The 11,115-nt window shown below is 37.0% G+C and overlaps 1 protein-coding gene across 1 annotated transcript in view; it reads right to left on the bottom strand.

The window, feature by feature from the left end:
* Positions 1–1,607: 1,607 nt before the first annotated feature.
* The window catches only part of CEMIP2 (cell migration inducing hyaluronidase 2), a gene marked incomplete at both ends in the record, with an annotated part of 33,265 nt that continues 23,757 nt past the window's right edge, over positions 1,608–11,115 (bottom strand). Inside the window, 12 exons of the mRNA XM_079548808.1 lie at positions 1,608–1,800; positions 2,434–2,544; positions 3,296–3,444; positions 4,698–4,796; positions 5,336–5,555; positions 6,738–6,923; positions 7,446–7,654; positions 8,349–8,564; positions 9,062–9,239; positions 9,349–9,504; positions 10,195–10,230; positions 10,726–10,857. Of these exons, the coding sequence (XP_079404934.1) occupies positions 1,608–1,800; positions 2,434–2,544; positions 3,296–3,444; positions 4,698–4,796; positions 5,336–5,555; positions 6,738–6,923; positions 7,446–7,654; positions 8,349–8,564; positions 9,062–9,239; positions 9,349–9,504; positions 10,195–10,230; positions 10,726–10,857 (1,885 nt within the window). The remainder of the gene's footprint in view (positions 1,801–2,433; positions 2,545–3,295; positions 3,445–4,697; positions 4,797–5,335; positions 5,556–6,737; positions 6,924–7,445; positions 7,655–8,348; positions 8,565–9,061; positions 9,240–9,348; positions 9,505–10,194; positions 10,231–10,725; positions 10,858–11,115) is intronic.

Genomic DNA, 11,115 nt, shown 5'->3' with positions numbered 1-11,115 from the left:
AAAATACATAATCATCCATTTGGCTTGGTTTATAAGCCAAATATATAAAATCAGTCATCTGTATGTTAACTTCATCTTGTGTTGTGTTCCTTTCCCCTCCTTTCTTACTTAGGAAAAAAAGGTATTATGATCAGGCAGTTTAATGGTAGCACTGAGGTAGCATATTTTATTTGAATAGAATAATAGGTCTGCTACTGTGCCTCCTCTCCTTTAAAGCACAAAAAAAAAAAATAATCCCCTGTTTTTCAACTTCTTTGGAGAAGACAAGTGAACAGTTCATTTTCAACAGCCACTCCATTTTAAATTCAAAGCACATAGCATCTCCGGATGGTACATATATAACAACAGCTAGAATGAATGAGAACACGTACAGTAACAATGAACGATGTCAGTTTTATTAGAACTACAGTTATATTTTCAGCTCTGTGGCACCTATTGTTCCCTATTATGAAATGCATCTTTACAGTCTCTGAAATCTAATTTCAAAGACTAGATTCTTGAAAATGGGCAGCTGTATCTCAGTTCTTCTATACCATTTCCCCACCACCTATAGAAAAGGTAAAACAATTGCAACAAAACCCAACAGAAATCAAAGACAGCTAATAACAGAAATTACCAACAGGGTTACAATAAAAAGAATCAAAAGTTAAGGCAAAATAGATAGCTTGACAGAATGAACTGAGCACACCTTCCTCTCAAAATTTAGAGCTGCGATAGCCTTAATCACAGAAGGAGTAGAAGCTCAGCTTCATAACAACCTGAGAATGACTATTTTCTCAGTTCTGCCTTTCTGCTTAAGAGCTTTAAAAGAAAAAGTCCAGCTGTGCCCAGTCTTAACAGACAAGTTAACTGATGAAGTAACTCTTATTAGTAACTCCTGTTGGAGTGAGTAGTAAACACCGATCCTGAAGAATGACAGTCATTTTCTGCTCTTGTCACACCGCTACACATGGCCTTGTAAAAACTCTGTTGCACAGTACACAATCCCCACCCAGCCCAGGCTAGGTCTCCAAATCCCCCCTCTCCACCTTTCGTACAGCAAATCAAAAATTTTACAGCAGTTAGAACTCCTTGAGCACAACTGCAAGCATAATAGGAATTTTTTTATTTTTTTTTTTAACACCCGGGAAAGTAATTTGAGAATGTAACTGAACTTCCTGCTAAACAAACTCTCAGGAAAACCTGGATGCAGCAGAGGGAAAATGCAAGTAAACTAAGTTACAATGACCAATTCAAGCTGTTTAGAGAGACCTAACTGTTAATCTTTCAAGTAATCCAAATAGCACTCCAACACCAACTATCAAAAATTTAAGGCTTTTATGAACACTCTCTTAAATACAAAAGGAGTATTAAACAGAAAAAATTGTTTACAGTAAATACAAACATCTGAAAAATCTCTGAAACCTGTTTATACAAATACTAATAAATTCTTCCATATTTTGTACAACTAGAAGGTGCACAGACTGGCATTCAAGCGGTCAATGATGGCAAACGTCTGTCAGATAATAACGTGATTTCCTTGAATAACAACACAGTTTAAAATGCCATAAATTAAAAATAAGTTAGTTCACATTTTCTTCCCCCAGTTTTTATGTACAGCTTAGTCTTTAATGAGATCTTGTAGCCTTCTTCAGAAGCTCGAGGTCTTTCCGTCGACTCTTGATAGCTCTGGTACAGCCATATTCTTCCAGTTGCAAAGGGATATACTTTTCTATCTGAATTTGCCCATGACCAGCAGGACTGGTAAACAGCTTAATCCAAGATGGCTTAAAGTTTCCTCTGAAGCCCAGGAAGGCCACACTTCCTGCAACAAAAATAGTGCAGTGTTACAGGAGCCTAATTATAACACATGGTTCAGCAAGAGGGAAACACTCTTACAAAATCCTCCTTCTGCCATTTACTCAGTATAGTAATCCAGCCTTAGTGGCACCTGTACCAAATTGGGATACATTAATTCAAAAATTTTCTGTTACTATTTCGTACTAAATTCTCTAAAATCTTCAACTTGAAAACAGAACCATCACAACAGTTATAATAACTGTCCCCGCACACAGAACTCATGCCACAGCCCTGAAGGGATGAGAACTGCCCCATGGGGTGCATAGAAACTGATCATCCCTCAAAATACCACGTCACATCACTGCAACAGGAAATACTGGAGTGGCAGTGGGGATTGTTTAGAAGGAGAGTGCACGTCCTTCAGATTTGCTGCATGAGACACAACATAAAGGCTTCGGGAAAAAAAGCCCAGGCTTTCTCTATAATCAAGTTACAGAGAACTGGTAGTCACCTTCTTGCTTGCAATATGCTTCATACATGTTTCCTCTGGGTGACATGAAGCAATGTCTGGACCCAGAAGAAATCTGTGAGGCAGACAAATGCGCAAATTAGGGGGGAACCTAAGTGGTATAAAAGAAATGCGCAAAATTTCACTAACCATTGCTCTGAAGGTAAGGTGGTTTGGCTGTCCCCAAGGACTTAAAGGCTTCTGCTAAGTTATTAGGAATTTCTACCTCGCCTCTTGTGCTCAGTAGAACCACAGACCTGCAATAGAAGCAGTGCAGAGACAACAGTAGTTACAATTGAAGTTTTCCTGGTATCCTACATACTTTTACAGCTGGATGTCTTCGTAGCCCACTTTTTCCCTCTTTCTGAAGAGTTTTTGTGTTAAAGCTGTACATGGAAATAAGACAACATTCTCTGGAAAGTAGTATCTAGAAGAGCATACACTTGGAAAAATATTAAAAACACACCTCCTAAGTTTAACTCAAATCCTCTTAAATAAAAATTTCCTGTGACATTCGTATATTAAAAAATAATAATTAAACTCTTGATCCAAAATTAAAATACCAGAAACTGTATTTTCCAGACACTAACTTTCTATCTCCATTTTTTTTTTTTTTTTTTTTTTAAATGACAATATTTTTCACTCTGGATCTGGAGAAAAGTCACTCCTAACCCAAGTAGCACATCACACAGTTTGTCGGTTTGTAAGAGTCCATAAATACTCTTACTGAAGCAAAAGTTTTTCCTCTTTTAAGGAAAGAGGTGCTACTACATGAGGTTCAGTTTCTTTTTGAAGTGAAAGGTATGCAACACTGGAGGATTTTAGTGAGTGGCTTTGCTTGCTCTAGCAAAGCAAAGTTATCTGTTATATTTCTCCTTTTTCCTCAACTTCAATACACATTTTGCTCATTTTCAGTGTTGTTAGATAAACATTATTAGTTAAAATCTTGTTAGAGAGCAGAAATACAGCTTGCAGAACACACTGGATATAAATGGTCATTACACGTACCTTTGTGGTATTTCAGACTTTAAATAGCCACCTACACGCTTAATGTCTGCTCCGGAAAATAAATTATTTCCTGACACTGTGCCAGTGCAGGCATCAACTACAACAATGAGTATACCATTATCCTTGAAGGAAAACATTGTGTTATTGACCTGTATGGGAGAAAAAAGAATTCATAAATCTACAATGACTTCAACTGTTGTCATACTGTGCTCAGTGTTAACCTTCATGTGTACAATGGTGTACAGCTTAGAAATGCTCACTTTTCACTGTCATCTCTCTTATTTTTTATTTTTTTTTTCCCCCCTTGAGAAGAAACTTTCAGTGAGACTTCTGAATGAGAACCTTCAATCACTAGCTTCAGTGTGGAGACCAGTCAACATTTGGGGAGATATACTACCTGTTTTGGGAAGTTAACATTCAGATAATGAAGCATCTGCACTTCTTGTCAATAGCACAGTTAACCATTCACTGTGGATGCACAATTTTGTCCCAGTGTCACCTTATGCTCCTACTGCTCTAGATACAGCAAGACTCCCATAGAAGTCTGCACTCAAGTACCACTTTTCTGCCTGAGGAACTCAGAGTTACACTATTTCAACCAACTGGCTTTGCAGAGCACAAGTCACTTAAAGCTTTGTGGTGTGAGCTTATCTGCAAAAGCTATCCTCAGCATCACATGCAGGTCTACTTCGGCATCTGAACAGAAGCAAAGCAAACATTTTATACAATATCACATAGAATCAGAGAATCATTTGAGTTGGAAGAGACCTCTAAAGGTCTAGTTCAAATATAGTTCAACTCCCCTGCAATGAACAGGGACATCTGATTGTTGGACTAGATGAACTGATAGGTCATTTCCAACCTTAATGACTCTACTGATTTTACTGAGCTAGTGATACTATTATCTACAGCCAGATTAGGTTGCTCAGAGCACTGTTCAGCCTGACATTGAATGCATCCAGGCACAGGGCATCCATCACGTCTTAGCAACCTGTTCCAGTACTTCCTTCACACTCACTAGGACTGCATCAGAACAAATACTGAAAATTATGGGCTCTTTAGTAACTGACATTTTTTAGGTTAGCAAAACCTAATGTCTTGAACGATTCAATACAGCCATACAGGTTTCATCAGGAATTCAAAGATTTTAAGTTCTTCCTTGCTGGTACAATTTTCACTCTAGTGGCAGAGGATTTGCAATTAGAATACAAAAGGAGGAGTCGGGAGCCTCTTTTTCTAAAATTAGAAGATCAGGCTTCTGACCTACTGTTTTCTAAACCATGAACGAACACTTATGCTGATGAAGAAGTGTGAGCTTAGCACTATATAGGGCAGTACAACCGTTCCAATACCAAGATCTACAGAGCAAGAAAAATAAAAGAAAACTACAAAGAATACTCACGGAAATAAATGCTTGCTGAGCTCTGCTTAACTCATTTTTACCAGATAAATTAATCTGCACAAGGAGGTAGTTTTTGTGAGGATCGCTGGTGAATACCATCTGGATGTCAAACAGAACACTTTAAGTATACGTATGTGTATGTCACTGACGCTTTATCACGTCATGTTTTGTAACAGGTAACTCATACTCCAAAGTAATATGACATATTAACAGTATAATACATCTTATTCCAGTATTTTTCCTCATCATGTATAGAGAAAACACATAATGCAATTTCAAGTTTATGCTAATATGAAAAATCCAAAAAATAAGAGGTTGGCCAATAGTATGCCTTGAACTACAGATCTCTGCAGAAAAGCTTTCCTGCATGGTACACAGTTGACAGAGTTGCTCTACTCATGTCATGTCTTCTCTGTCACATGTAAAGCAGGAGGCAAAGCACAAATATGGAGCAATGTTTCTCCCTCATGCTACCACAGCCCTCCTGCCTTCTTGAGCACAGGAAATAAATAACCTGGAATACTGCAAATTGGTAGGTGTTGTATTTTGTGCTGAAAAACTGAAACTATGCCTTTAACACAAGTAGTATGAAACACCAACTACACAGATGATAAAAGTTTTTGCTTATTTTCTTTTACCTGAGTTGTGCCACACTTTGTGCACGGTACAGTAGTTTTTACTGGCATCTGCTTTATGACAGCTGGTCCTTGGTAGTACTTTGGGTAAGCTTTTGCCATGCAGTTACTGACCCCTTTTGCTGAATCTTTGGTCACAATCTTGATCCTTTCACATCCCTGAGATGAGCAATAACTGTGACCATCCCTATTGTATTTGGCTTGAAGAAATAAAAACAGTAGTCTATGCACACAAAAAGAAAAAAGAGAAGGGAGGTGAGAGATGGAGAAAATAAACTGACTACAAGGAAGTATTTATGTTAAACCTTAGCAGGTACATTTCATGATTTTGAGAAGTAGAAAACTACAGTATTTACTTCTGTACCATTGTTCAAACTTTTTCGAAATATTTACGCTTTACCAGAATTACAAAGTCTCTACTGACATATCTGAAATCTCTAACAATTAAGTGAGATGTTGCTATGAATGCATATGTTTTGATAAGAACAGCCACTCCTCAAAATAGAGGCAGGAAGGTAGGAAGCAATAAAACAAGCCGCAGAGCTTATGTATGTTTTCCATAACTGTAGATCTTCATGGATACCAACAACAACTGTTCAGATATTCAGCTGTATTTACCAGCACTGGACAATGTAGTTACACTGCTGCATCTTAAATAAATGCCTGGAAATGCCATTTAGAGTGTTACCAATGCAAAAGGGCCAATGATTTTTCTATTATATATTTAACTGTTATCACCGGTAACTGCTGTTACTGTTGTAGCTCTTAGAGAAAGGAAACATAAACAATCTTTAGAGCACAGTCATCTGCCCATTTGCCAGAAAGAAACAAAGTCCTGTGTTAATCATTTATTTCCACATTAAGTAACAAAATTCTAACACACACAAGTGATGTATGTAGGACTTAATTTCAGTAAATACTGACCACACCTTAAACCTCTCAGAAGGATCTCAATGGGTTCTGTAAAGAAAACTTTTGAAATGGAAACTAGGACTTCTAAATACTATTCACAAGGCTAAAAGTGGGTTTTCAGGAATATATAGTTTCCAAAACAGTCTTGCCACAGAGAAGTTCTCAGAAGTTTAACAAGAATGCAGAAATTTTCTTTGAAGGGGGGAGTTTACTTCCTGCAAGACACCTGTCTGCAGTGCTGTGGATACTACATTTTCCCTAGACGTGGGACACAAAATACCTGTGTAACTGCAGTCTTCTTGAGAATGTGTGCTAATAATAACCACTGTATTTTGGAGATTCAAAGTCACATACAATATTCTTTCAAAGAAGTTTTGGACTCCTTTGTAACAGCTTCCCTCCAGCACAAGTGTCTCAATCAGTTCCTTTCATTGCTATCATGCTATCTATTATCATTAAAATCTTTCATCACAGGCAAGTTATAAGGCGTTACCCAGTACTGTTGTCAAAATAAAACTTCTTGTCTGATCGATTCTTTTCAAGCTCCAGCATTGAAGATACAGGTGTGTAGCGTTCTACCTTACTCGACAGAGCAGATGACTTCCTCTGAAAGGTTTCCAGAACTATAGTAAAATCAGTATTTGGTTGATAACAAAGACCAACGCGAATCCAGTCATTCCTGAAAAGAAAACAAGTGTACGATTCACCATAGGAACAGTTCAGATGACAATGAGCAGCACACAAGTCACTGCAAAAACATAATTAACAGGAACACAAAGCTTTTAACCCTGCAAGCCTTCTTCCCCACTTTCTTTCACTAATTGTTGCAGTATCCAGTACATCCTTAGAAAACATTTGATTTTATGCTTCAGACATTTATCTAGCTTATCCAACAGTAACATCAAGTACCCCAAAGTATGCAGTTTCAATTTTGCCAAACTTCACTTTTTGGTATATTTTCTTCTCCAAATGATTTTTGTTAAAGACACTGCACTAAATATAAAATTGACTTTAGGTGCATGTTTATTGGTTCATCTCCCGCTTTTAATACCTTAATATTTGTAATTAGGAGAAAAAAAAAAAAAAAAAAAAGGAAAAATCCACTCTCACTGACAGTTACAAACTCTCAGCACACTAATTCTGCAGCACATTACTTCACTGTTACCTTATGGCTCAATGATACGAAAGAAAGAAAACGTACTTATCGAAGTTAATGAGGTAAAGATACGTGACATTTGGTGCTTTTCCATTCCAATGTATTGTGTAGCCCTTCTGAAGCATTACTACTGGCTGGTACTGCTGAAAGACAGCTTTCTGATTAATCCCTCTAAGAACCATGGGATTGGATGGGTACTCATCTCGTACAATAGCCATGGAAAGATTCTGTCCATTCCATGTTTGAACATAGACCTATAAGTTACAGAGGAAGAGGAAAGATTTGCAATCTTTAATCAGTACAACATTAAGTGAAACAGTGAAAGACAGACTGTATATTACTGCAGAAGAACTGCTGCAATTTGAGGTTTGCAAATATTTCACAGAACCATAGAATAGTAGGTGTTGGAAGGGAAGAGATCATCTAGTCCAATCCCCTGTTTGCCCTTTTTCTTTCAAAAAAGATCCCTATTTGAAAAACTATTGTAGATTTTGCCTGTCTTACAAAAAAATAAAATAAAAAATAAAAACATCGGGGAGAGGGGGAAAAGCACAGTTCCAAAACAGTACCTGACCAATCTCATACAGAACAGGAATCAGACCTGTATGATATTTATATCCAGAAGGTGTGCTCCAATAAGAAAAAGGTAAGAAAAACAACAACTAGTAAACCTTAAAACCCAGCCTGTGAACAAACACAAAATGCCAGCAGAAGAAAATGGCTCTGATACAAAACAGATAGGACTTTAACATGGAATTCCTGGCATATATACTCCCAACGCATTTCCTATTATCTGGAAGCAAGTACTGCAATCTAGTTTGCATCCTGAATGGAATGTTGTACGCAAAAATGGCTGAATTTACATATAAAAGTATTTTAAAAATTCCTTTCTTCCACACACTTTGTTCACATTGTAGATGTTTCTCCAGTAGAAGTCAGAGTACTAGCCTGTGCATAGGTCCCACTGCAGATCACTCCATTCCATTCTGTATTATTAATGCATTTGGGGTGTTGAATCAAGTAGTTATCCATTCTGCCCACATACGTATCTTTATAATCAGTCACTGAACCATCTAGATCATGGAATATTGAGTTCTTGTCACCATCCAGATCTACTTCTTCAAACCAGGGACCAGGTTTTCCAAAGAAGGCTTTCAGAGAAACCTGTCAACAACAATTAAAATGCATACATAGTTCTTTTACTCCAAGTGACATAAAGACTAATACCCTCAATTCTGCAAAAATACAGGAATTTGAGAAGAGTTGATTAAAAAAAACTTGTGGCAAGAGCAATGCAATCATTTTGTTTTTCAGTAATAGGCTCAGGTCAGCTCTTGATTTTGTGTAAATACGTTGTAACTGCAACTGAAAATTCATTATCAAAGATACACCAGACCTTACAAAATCTCTTTTCAGTTTTACCGTCAGTCAAAAAAGAGATCATTAATGAAACTTATTCTACGTATTATTTTTCTTGCCTGGGAGACAAAGAATATCTCAAATGATCTCCACCCAAGACAAACTGTGGAGTAGGTTTGCATGCAAAAAAAAAAAAAAAGAAAAAAAAAATTTTCCATAGGGGCCCTTGGAAAATTATTTAAAATAAAGCAAGAAGAAAACTAATCTACCCGCAACAGCAAAATAACTTCTAATGAACTTACATTTGGACCAAACTTTACAAGAGAAATGTTGTTTCTTGGTGTCATCTGCCAAGGATTTTTCATCAAGAAACCAACTGCACTGGTAAATCTGTCTGGAGTTGGCACAAAGTTCCTGAACGTGCACTTAGTGAGGTGAATAGGCCCATCATAAATTTGAAAACCTCTAATTGGAAATGTCCTGTTAATAAAAGCAAATATTTACAGCACCCTGTAACAAAAATCAGGACAAGCCTAAGCCTGAATATACATTTCTGAGAAACTAGCTCCTTTACTCATGACGTACTTACCGATTTCTAGGTAGAGTGCGCACCTTATTGTCTATTCCTCCAGATCCTGTATATTTATTTTGACCACCATGAAACCCGTAATTCTTGCTCTCCCCTATGAACAGAGATTCGGACACCACTTGGCTGGCACCTTCATCATTTGGAAAGCTCCCATCACTATCAAAGCAATGTCAGGGATAAAAGCTTTTAGCCAAGACTCTCCAGCAGACTAAAACACAAGGCATGGTTCTACTCCTACTCTGTAATAGTCTTCATAAAGCAAAGCAGTTCATATTCTTATTTGTAATATAAAGAACAATAAATTTAATCACTAACAGTCTTTTTGAAAGGACGAAAATCCTTGTGCAGAACTGTACATTTTCTATTCTCCTATGATAATCAGCACTCTTATTTATAGCCCACTTCCACAATTCTAGAACACATTTTTCACAACCTAAGCAGTAGCAGTTTTGGCTTTCTACCCAAGTTATTAGATTTCCTTCCATTGAAATGAGGCTCTGCCCACTCTAACCATTCACTCATTTCCCTTTATTTGCATTGAACAGCTCAGGAAGAAAATCAAAGCTGCTCAAGGCATCGTGCCATACAGAAAATACTCATATAAACATAACCCTTCTGGAGAAGAGGTAGCAAATTGTTATGTAAAGAAAGTATAGGTTGAACAAAGAGCAAACGTTAGCAGACGTGTCGATTTGCAACCTTAATAATATGTTTTACACCACTGGAAATGGACCTAACAGTGAAAATAAAGCCTTAAGAAAGTATACCTATTAATTTTTACTGACAGATTTACGTATGATGTTTTTCTAAACTTTTAAGAAAACACAGCAGTAATTAAATACTCACCTGGCAAATGTCAAACCAATTCCATTGTCTGCAAACCTAAAAGAAAGTCCATAAAATCAAGCTTCAGTCACATCTTCTGGACTATCCTATAATAAAATATTCTAAGACTACATAGTGATATGCACTGAAGAAAACCTTTGCATTAATAGAATCGAGAAACTATTAAGTAGTTCTTATAAAAATTACGTTTTTAAAAGAAGAAAACAACAGAAAGAAAATACAGCTTTTCATATCTTTTAAGCAGGAACCTGGAAGCTTAAAAGAAAACATAGACATCTCAATAGAAACTAGTAGTCCCAATCAAGTTTTACACTTTTTTATTTTGTAGTTTTTTTCCTTCATTTAAAGAAGTTTCTCATCTAGCCATATATAAACTTAAAGCAATGGATTTGTGTAAAAGTATTGGAAACACAGCAGTTCCCAGGTTTAAGCATCAATCTTCTTTATAACCTTGTTGCAGTATGTTTTCATAAAAACAGCTTCAGGGGAAGCTTCTTAGCAACATGCAGTTGTTTGCTTCTGGATACCTACCCAGAGTTCTGAATGAGGATATCTCCTCCCCTGACCCAAGCACCATGATCATTGTTTTTGAAAGAGATTAATCCATCAATCAGGGCGGCAACTCGGGGTTTTTCAGGGTCTGCATCTTGATGAGGACGAAACCTGTAGCAGATTAAAAAAAAAAGAAACAAAACCCACATATGTTTGATATAAAAATACAGTTTGTTTTATATGGCTCAAATATGTTGGGCTGAGAGAATCTGGAAGATAAATACGCACTCTCACCTGACAGGTAAAAATCATCTCTGCTTCATGTTGGGACTGAGACAAGCCTGAACCATATGCATCTGTAGATACCTACTTCCCAGAAAAGCATCTTTCCTGTGCCACAAAGAAGGAACCTAAAATTTCTCTCTCCCG

This window comes from Tetrao urogallus, assembly GCF_951394365.1.
Source record: "Tetrao urogallus genome assembly, chromosome: Z".
NCBI lineage: Eukaryota > Metazoa > Chordata > Aves > Galliformes > Phasianidae > Tetrao > Tetrao urogallus.
The sequence above is the reverse complement of the archived record's forward strand: the minus strand, read 5'-3'. Positions and strand labels throughout refer to the sequence as shown.